At 31.4% G+C, this 22,293-nt stretch overlaps 1 protein-coding gene across 1 annotated transcript; it reads left to right on the forward strand.

Moving 5' to 3' along the window:
• The first annotated feature begins 7,286 nt into the window (after nucleotides 1-7,286).
• Nucleotides 7,287-21,081, forward strand: LOC134706980 (sperm-associated antigen 16 protein-like). The gene is made up of 16 exons (XM_063566393.1): nucleotides 7,287-7,391; nucleotides 9,474-9,551; nucleotides 10,215-10,282; nucleotides 10,789-10,913; nucleotides 11,383-11,520; nucleotides 12,110-12,217; nucleotides 12,576-12,763; nucleotides 13,733-13,869; nucleotides 14,254-14,387; nucleotides 15,833-15,976; nucleotides 16,362-16,462; nucleotides 16,827-17,038; nucleotides 17,613-17,678; nucleotides 18,799-18,925; nucleotides 20,039-20,103; nucleotides 20,602-21,081. Exons 1-16 carry the CDS (start codon nucleotides 7,343-7,345, stop codon nucleotides 20,710-20,712), a joined length of 1,851 nt encoding a protein of 616 aa, XP_063422463.1. The 5' UTR covers nucleotides 7,287-7,342; the 3' UTR covers nucleotides 20,713-21,081.
• The last annotated feature ends 1,212 nt before the right edge of the window (nucleotides 21,082-22,293 follow it).

The raw sequence follows: 22,293 nt of genomic DNA on the forward strand, positions 1-22,293 counted from the left end.
GTTCCTTCTTGCTCTTTTTCTAGTCAGTAGTATTGCTGGTATGTGGTGTGTTCCTTCTTGCTCTTATTCTTGTCAGTAGTATTGCTAGTATGTGCTATGTTCCTTTTCTGCATATGCATTATTAGTATACCCCCAATCTACAGAAACCAACGTCATAAATCAATATGAATGTAAGTCTATCTACTACTCGGCTAGAAAATAAACAAAGAAATGCTAGTGCAAATGGATTATGGTGTGTTCCTTCTTGCTCTTATTCTTGTCAGTAGTATTGCTGGTATGTGGTGTGTTCCTTCTTGCTCTTATTATTATCAGTAGTATTGCTGGTATGTGGTGTGTTTTACTTGCTCTTATTCTTGTCAGTAGTATTGTTGGTATGTGGTGTGTTCCTTCTTGCTCTTATTCTTGTCAGTAGTATTGGTGGTATGTGGTGTGTTCCTTCTTGCTCTTATTCGTGTCAGTAGTATTGCTGGTATGTGGTGTGTTTTACTTGCTCTTATTCTTATCAGTAGTATTGCTGGTATGTGGTGTGTTCCTTCTTGCTCTTATTCTTGTCAGTAGTATTGCTGGTATGTGGTGTGTTTTACTTGCTCTTATTCTTATCAGTAGTATTGCTGGTATGTGGTGTGTTCCTTCTTGCTCTTATTCGTGTCAGTAGTATTGCTGGTATGTGGTGTGTTTTACTTGCTCTTATTCTTATCAGTAGTATTGCTGGTATGTGGTGTGTTCCTTCTTGCTCTTATTCGTGTCAGTAGTATTGCTGGTATATGGTGTGTTCCTTCTTGCTCTTATTCTTATCAGTAGTATTGGTGGTATGTGGTGTGTTCCTTCTTGCTCTTATTCTTGTCAGTAGTATTGCTGGTATGTGCTATGTTCCTTTTTGCTCTTATTATTATCAGTAGTATTGCTGGTATGTGGTGTGTTCCTTCTTGCTCTTATTCTTGTCAGTAGTATTGCTGGTATGTGGTGTGTTCCTTCTTGCTCTTATTCTTGTCAGTAGTATTGCTGGTATGTGCTATGTTCCTTCTTGCTCTGATTATTATCAGTAGTATTGCTGGTATGTGCTATGTTCCTTCTTGCTCTTATTATTATCAGTAGTATTGCTGTAATGTGGTGTGTTCCTTCTTGCTCTTATTCCTGTCAGTAGTATTGCTGGTATGTGTCATGTTCCTTCTTGCTCTTATTTTTGTCAGTAGTATTGCTGGTATGTGCTATGTTCCTTCTTGCTCTTATTATTATCAGTAGTATTGCTGGAATGTGATGTGTTCCTACTTGTTCTTATTCTTGTCAGTAGTATTGCTGGTATGTGGTGTGTTTTACTTGCTCTTATTCTTGTCAGTAGTATTGCTGGTATGTGGTGTGTTCCTTCTTGCTCTTATTCGTGTCAGTAGTATTGCTGGTATGTGGTGTGTTTTACTTGCTCTTATTCTTGTCAGTAGTATTGCTGGTATGTGGTATGTTTCTCCTAGCTCTTATTATTGTCAGTAGTATTGCTGGTATGTGGTGTGTTCTTTCTTGCTCTTATTCTTGTCAGTAGTATTGCTGGTATGTGCTATGTTCCTTCTTGCTCTTATTATTATCAGAAGTATTGCTGGTATGTGGTGTGTTCCTTCTTGCTCTTATTCTTGTCAGTAGTATTGCTGGTATGTGGTGTGTTCCTTCTTGCTCTTATTCTTGTCAGTAGTATTGCTAGTATGTGCTATGTTCCTTCTTGCTCTTATTATTATCAGTAGTATTGCTGGTATGTGCTATGTTCCTTCTTGCTCTTATTATTATCAGTAGTACTGGTGGTATGTGGTGTGTTCCTTCTTGCTCTTATTCTTGTCAGTAGTATTGCTGGTATGTGGTATGTTCCTTCTTGCTCTTATTCTTGTCAGTAGTATTGGTGGTGTGTGGTGTGTTCCTTCTTGCTCTTATTCTTGTCAGTAGTATTGCTGGTATGTGGTGTGTTTCTTTTTGCTCTCATTTTTATCAGTAGTATTGCTGGTATGTGGTATGTTCTTCCTCTTCTTCTTGTCAGTAACAGTTTATTTTAAAGACATTAGAAGCAAACATTTACTACAACACAAGACTTTATTTTTTCAGATTGAGAAATAAGTTGAGTAACATGCCTATATGGTGTTATAGTATATCATTGATTATTGTTAGTTAAATGAAATATGTTGTAAGACATTAATCCTAATACGTTTAACATAAGATTATATTATAGTCATAAAAACAGAAAGAGCATTTCTGCATATGCACTATTAGTATACCCCCAATCTACAGAAACCAACGTCATAAATCAATATGAATGTAAGTCTATCTACTACTCGGCTAGAAAATAAACAAAGAAATGCTAGTGCAAATGGATTAAAAACAATAATATCAACCATGCACAAACAACGTGTGTCTTTATATGTTGTGATGTTACATAATTGTTTGAGAAAAGGGTGAAGGTTAGTACCTATTCAAACTTTTAAACATGCTGCATTTGTTTCTACCTATCTATGTCAGGAATCTGACGTTCAGTATAGTTGTCGTTTGTTGATGTGGTTCTTAAAAGGTTTTACACTCGTCATTTGTATGGCCCTTTATTGCTTGCTGTTTGGTGTGAGCCAGTCTGAGGGCTCCGTGTTGAGGACCTTACTTTGACCTAAAATGGTTTACTTTTACAATACCACATCTGCTTATATATCTATTGAGAAGATTTCATCGTCTGGATCACTCGTCCTAAATCAAGTTTGGCTTAGAACACATGTGAAATTAATAAAAATACATGGAAATGTATTAAAATTTACTTTGATCTATAAGATATCTTGACAGATGTGTTTACAGTATTGGTGTGTTAGAGAACTTTGACTGTGAATGGCTTGATAATATATTATATTTTATTACGTTTTAATCTATTAGTCCCCTACACATGAAGTCAAAGGGGATTTTAGGTTTGTTCTCTCTGTCTGGTTGGTTTCGTCTGGTTATCCGTCAGTCTGGCAGATCAGTTTTCAACGTTTTTTTTTCGTTATTCTTGAAGATATTGATTTGATATTTGGTGTATTTTTTGCAGTCAGTGGGTCCCCACTTATTAAAGAGGGTGCAAGGGGAATTCCAATAACAGCAAACCAGTAAATTGATTTGTCTTAAAACAGATAACAAGGAAATGAAAAGGGACAATTACAGATAACAGTAAATGAAATCTCAAAATCAGTCTGGTTCAAGACTAATACAGTAGTTCTTATTATATATACCTAGCTAGGCTTTAACAGAGACATATATATTCACATATTTTAATTTTGATCCTCATCAGGTATCCTTGGCCTTGTGTTTTCCTTTTTGTAATTTCATAATTGATGTATATAGTATACATGTACACATGGGGGTACAATGCAGATTATCCCCCTATATACGAAAATTCAAATTCGAACAATTCTTTATATCACAAAAAAAGAAAAACATATGACTAGGGATACCTGGTGAGGATAGGGTTAGGTCCATGTGATCTTAATAGAAACACCTTTTATATATATTGTGTACAAGTTTTGATTTTGTACAAATTACGATTTGTAAATTGTACAAACATTATTAGTTTCAGTGTTGTTAAAGGAATATTTAAAAATCAAAGGCATTAAAATAGATCATTTTTATACGACCGCAAAATTTGAAAAAAAATTCGTCGTATATTGCTATCACGTTGGCGTCGTCGTCTGCGTCGTCGTCGTCGTCGTCGTCCAAATACTTTTAGTTTTCGCACTCTTACTTTGGAAAAGTGAATAGAAATCTATGAAATTTTAACACAAGGTTTATGACCACAAAAGGAAGGTTGGTATTGATTTTGGGAGTTTTGGTCACAACATTTTAGGAATAAGGGGCCAAAAAGGGCCCAAATAAGCATTTTCTTGGTTTTCCCACCATAATTTTAGTTTAAGTTAATAGAAATCTATGAAATTTTGACACAAGGTTTATGACCACAAAAGAAAGGTTGGGATTGATTTTGGGAGTTTAGGTCCCAACAGTTTAGGAATTAGGGGCCAAAAAAGGGACCCAAATAAGCATTTTTCTTGGTTTTCACACCATAACGTTAGTATAAGTAAATATAAATCTATGAAATTTAAACACAAGGTTTATGACCATAAAAGGAAGGTTGGTATTGATTTTGGGAGTTTTGGTCCCAACAGTTTAGGAATAAGGGGCCCAAAGGGTCCAAAATTAAACTTTGTTTGATTTCATCAAAATTGAATAATTGGGGTTCTTTGATATGCCGAATCTAACTGTGTATGTAGATTCTTAACTTTTGGTCCCGTTTTCAAATTGGTCTACATTAAGGTCCAAAGGGTCCAAAATTAAACTTAGCTTGATTTTGACAAAAAATGAATCGGTTGGGTTCTTTGAAATGCTGAATCTAAAACTGTACTTAGATTCTTGATTATTGGCCCAGTTTTCAAGTTGGTCCAAATCGGGGTCCAAAATTAAACTTTGTTTGATTTCATCAAAAATTTAATAAATGGGGTTCTTTGTTATGCCAAATCTAACTGTGTATGTAGATTCTATATTTTTGGTCTTGTTTTCAAATTGGTCTACATTAAAGTCCAAAGGGTCCAAAATTAAAATTAGTTTGTTTTTAACAAAAATTGAAATCTTGGGGTTCTTTGATATGCTGAATCCAAACATGTACTTAGATTTTTTATTATGGGCCCAGTTTTCAAGTTGGTCCAAATCAGGATCTAAAATTATTATATTGAGTATTGTGCAATAGCAAGTCTTTTCAATTGCACAGTATTGCGCAATGGCAAGAAATATCTAATTGCACAATATTGTGAAATAGCTTTTTTAAAATTAGAGTTATCTTTCTTTGTCCAAAATAGTAAGCAAGAAATATCTAATTGCACAATATTGTGCAATTGCAAGAATTTTTTTTAATTGGAGTTATCTTTCTTTGTCAAGAATCAACATAAATCTTTGTACAATATACAATGTATATTCACTTTTTAATACCAACTGATAAATTAAAATAATCTTTACCATTCAGTGATAACAAGCAGTTTTTTTTTACATCTTAATATTTTATGATGTATTTAAATGAGTAGTTATTGTTGCAAACTCCATTAGAAATTTTAATTGAGATTAGTTTTGGAATAATTGGGAAAGGGGGATGTGATTAAAAAAATTGGATTCAGTTTTCTCATTTGAAATTTCATAAATAAAAAGAAAATTTCTTCAAACATTTTTTTGAGAGGATAAATATTCAACAGCCTAGTGAATTGCTCTAAGAGAAAACAAAAATTTTAAGTTCATTAGAACACATTCATTCTGTGTCAGAAACCTATGCTGTGTCAGCTATTTAATCACAATCCAAATTTAGAGCTGAATCCAGCTTGAATGTTGTGTCCATACTTGCCCCAACCGTTCAGGGTTCAACCTCTGCGGTCGTATAAAGCTACGCCCTGCGGAGCATCTGGTTTGTTTTTTGTTGAGTTTTTTCTTTTTCAAGAAAATGAAGCCAGTGACACCTTATATAAATTTGATAACTATAATATTTTATTCTGAAAAGCAGTTTTCTCGTATGGATTTTGTTATAAAAAAAACATTGATAGATATAGGAAGATGTGTGAGTGCCAATGAGACAACTCTCCATCCAAATAACAATTTGTAAAGGTAAACCATTATAGGTCAATGTACGGCCTTCAACACTGAGCCTTGGTTCACACCGAACAACAAGCTATGCACACTTTAGAATTTTTATTCAATGACCACATAATAAGCCTTATATATGTATAGTTATAAAATACAAAAAAAAACCCAAAAAAACCCAGAGGATGACAGGAAATGTACCCTTTCAGAACTGAAATGTTTGCAGCACATCTGCTGCAAACTTGCTGCAGGTCTGCTGCAAACAAAAAGCTTGCAGGAACCCTAATAATAATGTTTGCATATGTTTTCAGCTAGCTGCAAACCTCCTGCAAACATTGCAGCTAATTGCGGCAAGTTTGCAGAAACAAATATGTTTGCAGTAAGATTGCAGGAAAAACAAGAATATAAGGGATGTTCGCTGCTAGATTGCAGGAATCGTTGACAATTTTATATGTTTGCAAGAGCATTGCAAGAAACTACATAAAACGACTGAGCTTGCCTATTGGTAACTTCCTGGAAGATACAGATTTGAAATTTGAAAATGTTGGTGATATTTGCAATGTGTCATGATATATATTAGTAATAAGGGATGCATTATAGTTTGGCAATTAACAGATTTTTTTTTTAAAGACATTATGTGTAAGTACCAATTCATCGTAGAATGTAAACATATGAATTTGAGATAAACATCCATTAAAGAGCAGGCAATAACAAATCCCTAGTAAGACCATCACTAAAGGATGCTTACTCTTTTCGGGAGACTCTTACTTACAGCAAGACATAGATAGCATTGAAAAAAAATGTTAAAGGAGGAGTGCCTGATTTGTAACTAGTATATATATATATGTGCAGAAACACATCAAGCATTGGTTACAGATATATAGCCTTGTAATGTGCTGATGCGACGTATTTGGCAACCAACAACCAATCATTAGTTAATGAGAATAAAAAAATTCAATCATGATCAAAAAGGTGTCTGAGTATAATTATATAGGTCTAGTTCAATCTAACTTTATAATTCCTGCATATGATCAATTATTTGAAAAAAAGGAAAGGTCCTTTCATGGGGGGGGGGGGGGGGGGGGGGGGGGGGGGGCCCTCTTTCATACTGATATTTGGGGAATTAGTCTTACTTTTAATTCTTTTAAACTCTTATTATTGTAATTTATAAACATTTTAAGAGATTGCTCTTTATTTTTGACATTTTTACTATTTGAGTATGTCTGTTTTGTTCATGCATCGTTGACAATGTAATGGAATTTGATGCGACTGTCATACAAGTGAGAGGTTTAGCTAGCTATAAAACCAGATTCAATCCACCATTTTCTACATTAGAAAATGCCTTTACCAAGTCAGGAATGTGGCAGTTGTTATCCATTCGTTTGATGTGTTTGAATTTTTTATATTTGCCTTTTGTTTTTGGACTTTCCTTTTAGAATTTTCCTCGGAGTTGAGCTCAGTATTTTTGTGTTTTTACTTTTTATATACCATAATAAATAATTAATTATTCTTATACTGCACTGATAACGAATAAAAATAAATACTAGCTATTATTTGAGATCAAGTAAATAACATCGTTTATCATACTTATATTCGTCGAATAGTCCGAGTTAGTTATGGGTCGATTTTGTTATAGGGCGAGTTAGTAATGGGCCGAGCTACGGGTGGTCTTACAATTAAACTCTTTTATTTTAAAGGGTAGAAATGTGTAATCGTTGCTAAGCCAAATAAAACAAAAATGGCGGGTGTGTCGAATGGTCAAGAAACAGAAAAGTTTTACCTCCAAAGTATCCTTTCTGCATTTAATGATTTGAAAATAGATTTATTTACGATGACTGACCCCAAAAAACTGTGTTTTTATAATAGTTAAGCAATTTAGCACACATGTTTTCACTGTTGAGTGTTGTGTTCTTTTTCTTCCAGTAAGATCAGTAAGCGGCCACCGTCAACTGGTTGACTATTCTGCCACATTTATGGAGTGCGCGCATGTATAAAAAATTTAAATTTAACAGAAAAAAACAAACTAGGTGAATTTTATATACAAGTGCAAATAAAAACATGTCAATGTAATTACTGACAGAGTTGAGCCTTGAAAGATTCAGGACTCCGGGCAGAGACCTTACAGTTGGGCAAGGTGTTCCACTCTCTTATTGATCTAGGATAGAAAGACTCCTTCCGAACTGTAGTTTTGCATGATGGAATTCTGAATGCTTTTTCGTAGTTATTCCTGGAAGGAAATTCAGTTGGTATCAGTTTATTTGATGTATCAATCTTTACATAGTTGTTATTAAGCTTATACATCATTATAAGTCTGCTCTGTTTTCTTCGTTCTTGTAGTGTAGTCCATTCTAGATGTTCAAGCATGTCACTAACAGATGAAGTGTTGTGGTATCTATTAGTAACATACCTTGCTGCCCTCCTTTGGACCATTTCCAATCTATAAATATCATTTTGTTGGTACAGGTCCCATACTGAACTAGCATATTACAATGTTGGTCTGACGAGGGACACATATGCTTTTTCTTTTATAGACTTGTTGGAGATGTTTAAGTCAGGGAATGTGTCAAACTGGAAGAGACAACTTCCCCACCTAAAAGCGGTATCAGGTCTGTTTGCCCTGGGTCCGTTTGCCCAGAGAGTCTGTTTGTCCTGGGATCGTTCTTCCTACTTTTATTAGAGAATATTAATATTTAAATTTAATAAACTTATTCAAATATTTATATGATGCAAATTCTTGAAAATCATGAAAACACGTTAATTGTTCATATCTATTAATGATAATTCTCACTGATCATGCTGATTGTTGTATTAATTAATAATTGTCTTTGGTGGATTGATAATAATAACAACATTTTGTTTTGATTAACATGTCAGCTTAGAATGAGTTAAAACAATGATGTACGAATTGTAAAACATTAAAAGGATTTATAAGTTCATTTATTTTGATCCTGCATAAATTGACTAGAATTATTAAAAGTTTGTAACAAATATCAATATACATTAATATAAAATTGTATTTCAGTTTTATTCTATGCAAATCTATTTGGTTGCAGCAATACGAATCAATACATATGTCATGGGAATTTAGAAGACATCTAGCGAAAGTGACCACCATTACACATATAATCAGCTAATTTTTCAACAAAATAAACATACTCTGTACAAATAATAAACATTCTGCAAATGGACAAATATTAAAAAATTAACAAAAACAGGTCAGGTGGACCCAGGGCAAACATGAATCAGGGCAATCGGACCCAGATTCCCCAAAAAGCAGAAAAAATCCATTCTAATTGAGGGTTTTTAAATGTGTGTTAGAGTTACTAGAGTCCATCCTCACAGTTTTGAGCAAGATTAATTTTTGTTATACCTTGATTCTTGATTATGATAAGTGACAGCTGAGGCAATTTTGACAGTGTTTAGAAAAAATAAACCCTTACAATATTCTTTTAATTGGAATTTTGAAATCAATTGTCTATTATTATTTATGTGTACTATGCAGAGATAGAATCTTAACTTTGATTTGAATGATTTTTTTTATTTTTCAAAGTAGCACTGCACACATTTCTTTGATTCGAAATGTTCTTATAGATGTATACATTTGTAACTAGTTTTTCTACATGTAGGTATTAAAGCTAAAAAATTATAATTAAGTGCATATAATCATGGCCGAGCTGATGACATACATTAATGTAATTTAAGTCACATAATTAAGTCAGTACCTGTTTGATTTACATTTTTGTTTTACTTGAACTCCAAGATACAAATATGAAGCTTCATTTTGTGAATTGCTGCTTAATAAACATTGTACTTATAACGCAAATTTGATTATGTTCATGCCTATTTATCTGCCTTAACTCCATCATCAGAGGAACAGTTGACAGTAGACTCAGATGATGAGTATGAGTATGAAGAAGTACCTGTGGATGAAGATTTTATTACTGCCGGTAAGTAATTTGTTGATGTTTCTATTGTCCATGAGTATGAAGAAGTACCTGTGGATGAAGATTTTATTACTGCCGGTAAGACTACTTTGTTGATGTTTCTATTGTTCATGAGTATGTCAAACTATGATAGTCCGTCGGAAGGGTTTGATAAATGGCTGACCCATGTTAGGAGAATGCCACATCTCTTGCACGTTAAAGACACCCTTGTAGATTTCGAAAAAGAGCAGACTAATGCTGCTACAAGGCAGCACTTGCACCCACAAAGTGGAAAGGGATTAATATAAGATTCAAAACTTGTTTCCACATCCACTATAAATAAATATGTTTAAACTAAACTATTATTACAGTTACTCAGAAAAGGAAATATGAGCAGAAAACTTATATCTGACCATATTTTATTTAAATGTTAAGAGGTCACAGTACCACACTCACAATTGCAAATTCAATATACTGTGCATGTCTTGTATAAAATTTGAGTTATGCAGTTGTACAAATATTTGAAACTCATAATGCTTTCATTTAGATAAAAGAAGAAAAATCTAGGTATGCAGTAAAATCATGTTCTTATTACCGTGATTATGCACCTAAATAATTGAGTTCAACATGTTTGTCTGTTCTTCGTCTCTTTTTTCAATTATTTGTCTTTTTCCCCATTTTATATAGATTTGGATGAAGACTTAGATCTTGCAGTGAGAACTATCAGGGAAGCAGAGGAAGAAAAAGATGCAACTGTAATTTGATTTATACATGTAGTAATTTAGAAAATACTTAGAAAATGCAAATAAAGTAAAAATCTTTTTTAACCTATTCTCCCAGTCCCATATAAAAGTTTCAACTTTTTGGACTTTTATCATTTAAATCCTTTATTGCAATGATATTTAAACTTTATTCACTGTAGTATCACCTTTATAAAAATTTGACAAAATGCTGAGTCGTCTAGATCTAATCGTATTAATCATAAGTAACCACAAAATTAAGGAAAGCAAATTTTGACTGCTGTAAGATGCTGACAGATAGGCAAACAATGGTCAATACAAACATTTTTTTTGTGTCTTTCTATTTATTTCAACATGCAATTGTCTTTAAATTGGGTCTGATTTGGAACTTTTGTGAGATGTACTCATCATTACATAGTTGTTTGTTTTTTAAATGACCAAAAACCAAGACAAAGTGATAATAAGACCTCTAAAATACATGTGTATAAATTAAAGAAGATAATTATATCTATATTGTTAAGGTAAAGAAAGGAGAACTACCAAAACCCTCAGTCACAAGACGAGCTGAGGTGGTAGATGATTATGTGAGAAATTTCTTGGTAAGGATGGGAATGAATAGAACTCTGGACACATTTCAGACAGAATGGTGAGTTTTTATCTCTTATTACTAATAAGCTGATTATATTGATCATTGTCTAAAATATATGTTGACTAATAGCAATGTTCACCTTATCAGATTGTCTCAGTGTCCCTTATCTTATATTAAATTAGAAATTCTATTGATTGCTTGGTCACACTTACATGTACTAGTGACATCAGAGTTTGCCCTGCTGTTGGGGTCAAATTCGCAAACTATGAATTCATAATACATTTTACCTATATTGAATTGATATTCTTCTTTTATCCTGTACTACTTGCTAAATTCAAAGTTATATTTCACACAATTGTTGCAAATTAGGTAAGAATAGAAATACCAGCTAAAGGTCTTAGTATGAAAATTGTCAGCTGTTCTTCCTCATTCTGGCATTAAAGGCCAATGTGAAGATACATTTGTATCTCAACATAAATCTTTAAGTTATTAATTTTATTCATTGTGTTTAACAAATTTAATGTAGGTATGAGCTGCAACAGAGAGGCTCACTTCATGCTGAAGACATTGGTGTTGTCCCTGATATGTATGGCAGAAATCAGGAATTAGATAACGAAGTTAAATTCCTCAAGAGAGAAGTAGAAAAGTACAGAGATGCAGCTATGTAAGATTTCAATATTTTATAATAATGAGTAAATAATCTATTTTATAGAAGTCAAATTTAAGGAAACCATAGTCTAGTTGCTTGACAGTTCATGACAACAGAAGCCTTTTGGAATTCAGAAAGAACCTGAAGTTTTAAATGTTTTTTTTAAAACAGAAGAAATGACATTAATTTTATGTCCTTAGCCCTACATACTAAAAAAAGGGGTATTGTGTTTTGCAGTCTGTGGATCCTTTGGTCTGCCTGTTGATTAATTCATTCCCCATTCAGCCTTGCCATGTTTTAATTTTGGTTGAAGGAAGTTTTGAGATACATCAACTCGAAACCTAGTTCATTATTATCATGAAGTAGACTGACTTATGTCTACCACGATTCTAAGTAATTTAATTTGACCCAGATTTCATAGTTCACTGATCATTGAAATAAAGTACAAGCAGGACATTAAAATGTATGTTTTGAGTTATTTTAAAAGAATAGCCATGGAATTTCAGTAAACTTTTCCTAGCCTTTGATTTGTGTAAGTGTAATTTAGTTATAAGTTGTTGAATTGAGGTGATGTTTGTTGTACAATTTTCTTTCGTATTTACAGGAATGCAAAAGAAACATATGTTAAAATCAGAAAAGAGAGAGACTACCATAGAATGCATCACAAAAGAGTTGTGCAGGAGAAGAATAAGCTAATAAATGATATCAAAAGGTATAATATTTGTTTATTTTTTCTCTCAGACCAAAAAGTGCACTTTGTAATGCTATGTTTTCCAAATGGTTACAACATTCGTTTCATAAAAAAATCTGTGAATAAATTTTAATATGAACAAGTCCAAAACAAATTTGTTACTAATCTGTTCTGTTGAAATTTAGGCAAAATTTAGTCAGACTCGATTGTCAGACTTAATATTTTTACAGGCTTGTCATTCTTTGTTCAAAGTTTTGTCAAATTGATTAATTTAAAAAGATTGAAACTTTGTCCTTCAGAAATAGATAAAAGATGAAGTTCCAGACCTCAATATGAAATCATATTGCAAAAGAATTATAAATGAATCATTGATTTTTAGATTAAAGAGACATTATCAGCAGTATGAGCCTACATTACAACAGTTGAAGAAGAAATATGAAGTTGCCATGAAGGAGAAAATGCTGTCCAAATTGGAAAAAGACCGAGCTGTTGGTCAAGTTTCTGGATTACAAAACACATTGAAAAGTATGGAGTCCTTCAAAGGCGGGTCTGCCAAATTGTCTCAAGGTAAACCCTTAATTAAAACTAATTTTTTTTTTCATGTTCTTTTATAACAAGATTATGGTTAAGAATATTTTTTTTTCTTTTACTACAGTTTTATCAAGCCATAATAAAAAGGAATGTGTTTTAAGGATGTTCGCTGCTCAGTTTCAAAATAAATAACTTTTTATAAAACTAGTATATATTGATAGTGGATTAATTGAGGAATAAAAAAAGCAAAAAAAATATAGGGGTCAATGTGTTTGTTTGCGAGATATTAGCCATTAGAAATTTGGCGGGAAAATGTTCTCTCTTGACTTTTCATAGCTTTATCATTGACCAGTGAAAGTCCTCAAATACTATGAAAAAATAAATAAGATTTTATAAGACTTTTACAAATGGCTTTTAATTATACATGTAAAAGATTTATAAAAAGAAAAATGGGGGTTCATGGGCAAAAATTTTTAAGGCATTTAAATGGATAAAACCAGAGGATTCCGAAAATCTGACAAAAATTCCAAAACATGACAAGCAGACATCCTTAACACTCATTGACAGTGCAATATTTTTATATTCTTTTTATATTCAATACAACGAAATATTAATCAAAGAATATTTATCAAAAATTAATTGAAGATATGCAACAAGTGATTGTGTGGTATAAGAAAAAATAAAAAATATTATATTTTAATTAATAAATTGTACATGTAATTAAAAACAATAGAGTTTTAAGCTCAGTTTATGTTGCATACACATAAAAGTCAATTTCATTTACACAGCAATCCAACAATATTAAAAAACATATATGCAATAAACTGAACAATAAAATTGATGGATAGTTGTCTCATAGGCAATCATACCACATCTCTTTATTTTTATAATAACTGTACATTCATTGACAGGACACTTTCTCATGGTGCTAATACTTACATCTCAATGTGTGCAATTGTTGATAGTTCAACTCATAGGTGTACTGAAATATAATTTCTCTTTAAGGTCCAACCACCAGTACTAGAAGGGGTGTATACCAGACAGACAGTGAAGGTAGAGGACCAACACAAAGAACTTTAGCAATGGAAAGAGAAATGTGTGATGTAGGAAATGAGCCAGGTGATTTTAAAAGATATCCAAATGTAAGTAATATCTATTAAATAGCATTTTTAATAACTTTTTAATAAATTATTTATTGTTTTTTATACTTTCTTGAAAAATTTCAGAAAATATTCAAAAAATTACTTGTTTCTCAAAAGAATTAGAACCTTTATTAATATAGAAATAAGAAAAGTATTTGTTTCAGCACTAGGAAAAAAATAAAAATAAGTAGCAACAAAAACAATATATGTCTGCAGATACAGTTTCAATTATCTGATTTTGGCAACAGATATGAGAAATAGTGAAAAAAATGTTATCTTTTGTATGAATAGCCTTTTCCTTAAAGGTTGTTGGATTTTTTGTTTTTCATTTTTATCTATAATTAATTAAATTATCTTTTTATAATTTATGATTTTGACATTTAGGATACTGAGTTTCCAGTGGATACAGGAATTAATCCACAGCTGGCAAATGTGAAACGTACAAGCAGTCATCTGTCAAGGACAGGAGGATTTAGACTTTCAAATACATTTCAAGCTCATTCCCATCCAGTTAGCTGGTATGTTTTTTTCTCGCTTTGATAAAAAGTATGGTTTTTGCCATAATTCTGTATGAAATTAAAAATTGTCAACAGTCATCTCCCATTTGCCTGAATTCTGTATGTTTAACATGGTTAATTACTGCTATTTAACACATGCAATTACACTTAGCGCATGTCTGGTATGTTATTAATATCTTTTGACATTTATCAACCATTTGAAAGAATTCTTTATGTTATCTCAAAACCTTTAACAGTTATCTCCCATTTGCCTGAATTTTGTATGGTAATTAAAACCTTTGACAGTTATCTCCCATTTGCCTGAATTTTGTATGTTAATAAAAACCTTTGACAATTATCTTCCATTTGTCTGAACTCTGTATGTTAATAAAAACCTTTGACAATTATCTTCCATTTGTCTGAACTCTGTATGTTATTAAAAATTGTCAACAGTTATCTCCCATTTGCCTGAATTCTGTATGTTAATTAAAACCTTTAACAGTTATCTCCCATTTGCCTTAATTCTGTATGTTAATAAAAACCTTTGACAGTTATCTTCCATTTGTCTGAACTCTGTATGTTATTTAAAATTGTCAACAGTTATCTCCAATTTCCCTGAATTCTGTATGTTATTAACAAAATTTGACAGAACTTGCTCTCCAGTTAGATTGTTGATATTTTTGTATCTGATTTATGTTACAGCTGTCTTATGTTGTGATTTTAATAAGAAACAGTGGGTCATTGATTAAAGTCATAAGAAACCTCAAATCAAAAAAAAATAATGCATATGTTTTTTATAACTCAATGGATAGTTTTCATTGTAAAACTTATGTACATATACTTTTTTCTGAAGAAAGTTCTTTAATTTATTCATATTTAAAAGAAGTTTACTCTATTTGAATTGCTTCCTTCCAGCAAGCAATTCCCCCGATAAATATTTTCCGTATTCAAGGTGACCTCAGTGTGACCCATCTCGTAAAAATCCGCTGACCACAATACGCATGGATGTCCTTAAAATAAACTATTATCTGAATTGACATGTTAAGCACGTGCTCAAATTCCATGCTTTTTTGTTTATTTTTCGTCAATTGTAGACAAACAGGTGACAATCGTTAAACTTCGGCTTCAAAACACGAACTTTAATTACCTGCCATATTTTCACAACAACACTGACCGATTGAAAAAAAAATTGACGATTATACGAAATTTACACGAAAAAAATGATAAATTCGAGCACAGAAGACTAAGTTTATGATGTTTGTATGCATTGGTTTAAGAATTGGAAGAACATTATTTTTCACTGGTCACTCGTTTCTTATGACTCTAAAATATTTTCCTAAAAAATAATGATGTACATGTGTAATTGCATTTAGTTTTTCTATTCCAACACCCAGAATGTTTGATTTTAGATATTTATATTAATACAATTAGACAACCTGACAAATCTTAGAATTTGTTTTTTTTAGTGTAAAACTACATCCACGTAAACCAATTTTGGCCACTACAAGCGATGACCATCACTGGAAGATGTGGTCAGTACCAAGTGGAGAAATAATAATGACCGGAGAGGGACATACAGATTGGGTTTCTGGCTGTGATTTCCATCCTTCGTAAGTAAATTATTTGTCAACATGTAAGTTGACATGAAAAAAAAAAAACCAGTTGTTACAAATTGTATTGTAGAAAATGTAGAAAATGGAAGGAACTGAACTTTTTGGTTCAAACAACTGATAAATTTGTCACATTTTAGCAGTATGAAATTACCTATGAGGGGAAAGATAAAGAAGATTGTATGCTACAATGTATACTTAAATTAACTATCTAAACTTCACTTGGTAATGAGAAACAAAGACATTGTATGCTGTCATGTGATTTTGCATGAAACACTTTAATATATGCAGTTTAACATCTAAACAAATGTTTGTTAACAATTTATATGGCATATTACAATTAAGATATGATACAACCATTTACTATTTTTCTTTTATATTTCAGTGGGTCTAAGCTGGCTACATCAAGTGGTGACACAACAGTCAAAGTGTGGGATTTCTCTAAAGCAGAATGTGTACATACATTTACTGATCATACACATGCAGGTACAAAATATATGGGGAGACAGTTTTAATGCATATCTCTATTTTAATATCATTTCAATTTCTATCTATTCCTGTAATTGAAGTAAATCTTTTAAATGTCTAATGCCATCTTCAATTATAATATTGACCAAATGTTTAAATATCATATCTACGAATTCATAAAATAGGCAAGGTCTAGCTGAATTACTTAATTATATTAACATTAAATTAAGGTTAAAAACCAATACTACCTTGTGTTCATTTTGTTGTATTTGATAAAGTTGACCAAAGTAGTCCATGTGCATTGCAGTAGTTTTTAGAAAGCTTCTGTGTAAATATCCCATTGAAACTTTAAAAAATGTATTAAATTTATTCTTTTTATTAGTTTGGGGCTCTACATGGCATACATGTGGTGACTTCTTAGCTTCCTGTTCAATGGATATGACTGCCAAAGTGTGGGATCTAAACAGTTTACGTTGTCGTTACACACTTAGAGGACACACAGACTCAGTTAACAGTATAGAATTCCTGCCTTACTCCAACACACTATTAACCTGCTCAGCTGATAAAACTATATCTTTATGGGATGCTAGAACTGTGAGTTATTATTGTAGGCTATATTTTAAGCTGAAAATTTTAAACAATTAAGTCTTTATCAGATCATTTCTATTCAGGTTTCGACTTCTTTTGGTAAGGAGTTAACCTTGTTATTGGGTAATTTGATAACTCAGCTAATTTATACTGTGTATATAAGGAGGGTGTCAGGCTGCAACTGGTCCTAAGATGTACTGGCTATTCTAGCCCTGAACTTAAAAAATGTTGGTACATCTACTGAAGTCGCTAAAAGAGGTTGGCTACAACTGGCCCCTGAATAACCATATTTAACAAAGGCTTGAGGTTCTTGACTTAGAACACGCACAAAAATAGGTCGGGGTTATACATGTTTTGTGAGATCCAACCCTCCTCTTAAGCTTTAGCCAATGTGAAACAAACACAAAGCAAGACATACAGTAAAACTCAGAAAATCTTTCATTTGGCTGAATTCTGTATGTTATTAAAAACCTTTAGAATTTATCTCAATTTGCCTGAATTCTGTATATTTTAAAAAATCTTTGAAAAAATGTTGATTTACTTAATGCCAGAATTTTATCACATTTTTTATTTTTTACAGGGATTATGTGCCCAGACATTCTATGGACATATGCACTCTGTGAACTTTTCTACATTTAATTTGAGGGTAAGTAGTTTCTAAATAACAACGAGTGCCATGTTTATAGAAGTCACATAGTAAAAACATACCACTGGAAGATCCAACCTTAGCTGGCTTTCTTCTCTGCAATTGTTCAGGTTTTTTTTTCTCAATTTAAAGATAGTTAATAAGTCTTCAAAAATAAACATTGATTACTGGTAGTTTGGTTAATTACAAGTCTGCAGGTTTTGTCTAATTTGAATTATCCATAATTGTTCAATCATTTTATTGCTGAGAAAAATTTGTAAAATTAGATTTTTACATGAGTTACCAAGACAAGACAAATACTTTATTGAAGTCTCACCACTTGTTACATAAAAAATATACAGCTTTTTAAAACACAAATTAACAACAAGAGCCACTCTATAAAGAGTTATGAGAGACTATAAAATATTTTAAAAAAAATTATAATACAAATACAACTTAAGTCAACTATCACGAATATAAAATACATTTTCGCTTTATTAAAATTTCATAGCAGATTTTGGTAGTATAAAATACCATATTTTCATTTGTAAAAAGAAATATAAATTTCTCATTATCAGACATATGTAAAAAATTCTCATCAACAATACTAGCATGGTTAAAAATAACATTAAGAATATCTGAATATACAGGACAGTTTAACAAAACATGTTTTTCATCTTCAACGTCATCAGTACAGTTAAAACATAATCTATCATCAATATCAATATTCTCATAACGACCAGTTTCAATTCTGATGGGTGCTACACTGCATCTAAATTTTGCTAAAGCACTTCTGTATCTACTTGGTATGTTAAAAATTAAATAATTTTCTACGCCATATACATTTTTAAACATTCTATATGTACGTAATTTATTTTTATCATCTGACATAATCTTGTCATACCATTCTTCCTAAAAATTTTCAAAACATACATTTTTTATATTCTTAACTAAATCCTTGTTCAAATTAGCACCATTGCACAAATATTCCATATCAAGTTCTTTTACTTTTTTACATGTGTTACCCCATATAAACACTTTTTTATTTACACTATCATCATTCATTTTTATTAAAACGTGTCCAGTTTCTAAAAACACTAGTCCACTGTACCACTGTAATAAGTTTTTTGTTTGTTTGCAGGGTGATACTGTTGGGTCATGTGATTCTTATGGTGTAGTAAAATTATGGGATGTTAGAGCAAATGCTCCAATGATAAGTCTGGATGTTGGACCACATCCAAGTAACAGATTAGCATTTGATCCTACAGGTTTGTGTTAAATTTTCTTTCAAAAAACTTTTACTCATCACTTTGAAACATGAAAATTTTGTAAAACTGTAAATTTAGAAATTATTGAGATGTTTTTATTATTGGCAATTTGCCAAAAAACTGTCAGGGTTATACCGTATAGCGGGTTATTTTCGCGGATGTAAAATTTCGTGTTTTTCATTGAATAAGAAATACGAAAAAAATTGGCGGTTATTATTTTGGCGGACTCAACATTTTTAACATTACCTTTGCATGTACACTTTTAAATTGGCGGAATTTATTTTGGCGATTTTGTTCTATCCGCGAAAATAAGCGAAAATTTACACCCCGCGAAAATAACCCGCTATACGGTAATCGCAATAATTTAAACTTTCATTTTGAATGTTTTTATATGAATTATACAGGATTTAAAAATAAATATAACAAAATTAAAATCATAATTTAGTCTAAAAGCATGCAATGATTTCTAAATTTACAGTACTGAATCAAATATGTCTAGGTTTTGAAAACATAGGAGATATATAAGTTATTATTGGAGAAATGTTTTTTATATAATACTAGTCAAAATGTTAATTGTATTTCAAAACAAAGGATATTTGTACACGAGAAACTTAATGAAGTGCAGAAGATTTCTACGGGAAATATCTGTTCATGCAGGAAATAACAGATCACAAACATAACGAAAATAATAAAATAAGTTGATATTCTAGATAGATAAGTTTATAGCTATGGGCTGAATTACGAAGCAAATGCTGCTCTTATAAAAAATTTCATATTTTTATCCCTATGTATCTTTAATAGAATCTATGAGTTTATATACTTCAATATAGTATGATGTTTAGTTATGATCTATGTATTTGTACTCCTATCCTGTCAGTTTCTTTTTTTCATTAATGTATCACTTAAATTCAAAGTTGAATGATTGATTTGAGATAATATGCAATCTTATATGACTTGAATTATTCAATTGAGAATTTGACTATATTGAGTACATTTTGTTTAAACTGATAAATCAATATTTACATAATAGTCAATTCCATAAAGAATAAGAAGTTATCTGTCAAATATTATTCCTACTAACTTATTAATTTTTTTAATCTTTCAATACAATAGGTACAGTGGTAGCAGTAGCCAGCAATGATAGTACTGTTAAAATGTATGAGGTTGCCTCTGGAAAGGTATGTACTTAGTTAATAAAATCGTTTTAGTAGACAATGCTAGTGTTTTTCATATGTTCTTTAGTGATGAGAAAACATGTTCTCAACCAAACTTACCAATATTTAACCCAGTTTTGATGCAATACAAGTAAACCTTGATTTAGTTTAAATATATTCTATTTTTCAAATGACAAATGGATCCGATAAATCTTTAATTTGAAGGTCAAGTGGTTAAAAAATTATTTGCAGCAATTGATTGGGTAAAAAAAAAAAAAACTTTAAAAAATGCCATTGTATCTGTTCCAATAAAGTTAACTTGAATAATCCATAAGTCATTTATGGCACATATTAAATCAGTTGCTAAGTAAGTAAATCCATCTCATTGGAAATTTACACATTCATATGATTGTACTGGACACATTTGTATGAGATGAAAAGTTATGTTATATACAAATGTACAAAAAATCTGTAGTCTAATGAAGATGAGAAATTTGAGGTAACTTTATTTTATTTTTCCAGGTTTCATCACTAGTGGGACATGAAGATGCAGTACAATGTCTGGCCTTTGACCAGAATGGAGAATATTTAATATCAGGTGGTAGTGATTGTACAGTCAGGATCTGGTCCTGAACATTGGAGTGATTGACATTATTTATTCTGTCATTTTGTCAGAAAATTAGGCCAAATATAGAAGGAAATGTGAATTGATAATAATGAATTACACATGGATTTTTAAAGATTTGTGGAAAAAGACTTTATCTGTAGTTGTATAATTATTTCAAAGACAGCATTTCCCTATTTTTTGTTATTTTTTTTTAACTTCCTGTAAGAATCAATATTATGTGATATTTTTATATGTATGTTAAAAAGATCTTTTTTGTTTTAAATGACGAAGAAATGAGCTTGCAGATATTTATTTAACTTAAATGTATACTAAAAAAGTATGTTTGAATTTAAGTACTTTTGTTTATATTCAAAAAATTTATACCAGACCTTTTATTTGTGTTTGTTTATTTTCTTTATGTTGCCAATAAGGTGGTCACCCCAGTTTTAGACCAGATTGCAGTCAAATACAATCCAATACTGGCTTGTCAACCTTTTCAGCCATTGATCTTCTTAATCTGACTTAGTGAGTGATTTCACGCATCAAATGTAGTAAGGGAATTATTCTATGATCCTTTTTTGGCAGTTTCAAGCAATTCATTAATGATATTTGATTTTCATTGATGATGTGCTGTGTATTACCAAACTCTAATTCTACCAAAATCTACTGAAGTTACAGAAAGTGGTTAAGAATCTATAGATATAATAATTTGTTCTACCTACAACTATTTTTTTTCACAGATTGCTTGTTTAAATATGTTTCTCTTATTCATAATCAATGTTAAATTTAAAGGTAGCTATGCAAAGTGAACCAATATTTATCCTACCCTGGGTTATCAGCACTGCTTACATTTTGGAACATATTGTATTTTTCCTTTGATTCTTTTTGTTGCTCCTCTTCTTATACATTTGTGCTTTTTCACAATAGTCTTTTACAATGAGCTTTTGATTATTTTCCATGTTGATATATCACATAAAGACAATATCTTTTGTATCATTTGGTCCTAATTTTAACCTTAATTTCAACTTAATATGTGAAGGTTAACAGAAAAAAATATTCTGAGGCAAGTGTCTGTGTTTTTTAGGTGAAGGTAATGCATCAGGTACCTCACTTTTTATGCCCCACCTACAATAGAGTGCCATTATGTTTCTTGTCTGTGCGTTTGTTTGTCTGTTAGTCCATGCGTTCATCAGTTAGTCCGTCTGTCTGCTTCAAGTTAAAGTTTTTGGTCAAGGTTGTTTTTGATGAACCTGAAGTCCAATCAACTTGAAACTTAATACACATGTTTCATATGATACGATCTTTCTAATTTTAATGCCAAATCAGATTTTTTGCCATATTTCACGGTCCATTGAACACGGAAAATGATAGTGCGAGTGGGACATCCCTGTTCTTTGGACACATTCTTGTTTTCTTCTGACAAAACTTTTCAGGTTCACTGTGAGATAACATCATATCAGTCAATGAGTTTCACTGTGAATTTGGGATGAAAAACAATGATAAAAGAAATATCTATTTTAGTTTGAACAGGATAAAAAATTATGTTAAACATAAAGTTCACAAGAGATTTTATCGCTCATGTAGATTTATGTGCCTTCTCAACAATT

Source organism: Mytilus trossulus, chromosome 2 (assembly GCF_036588685.1).
Source record: "Mytilus trossulus isolate FHL-02 chromosome 2, PNRI_Mtr1.1.1.hap1, whole genome shotgun sequence".
In the NCBI taxonomy this organism is placed as follows: Eukaryota; Metazoa; Mollusca; class Bivalvia; order Mytilida; family Mytilidae; genus Mytilus; species Mytilus trossulus.

Bases quoted from the DNA above. Each gene is read 5' to 3' on its own strand.
- LOC134706980 (XM_063566393.1), top strand. From the start codon at position 7,343: ATGGCGGGTGTGTCGAATGGTCAAGAAACAGAAAAGTTTTACCTCCAA. The intron at 16,463-16,826 runs GTACAAAATATA...TCTTTTTATTAG, and splicing joins TACTGATCATACACATGCAG to TTTGGGGCTCTACATGGCAT. The intron at 17,679-18,798 runs GTAAGTAGTTTC...GTTTGTTTGCAG, and splicing joins TTTCTACATTTAATTTGAGG to GGTGATACTGTTGGGTCATG.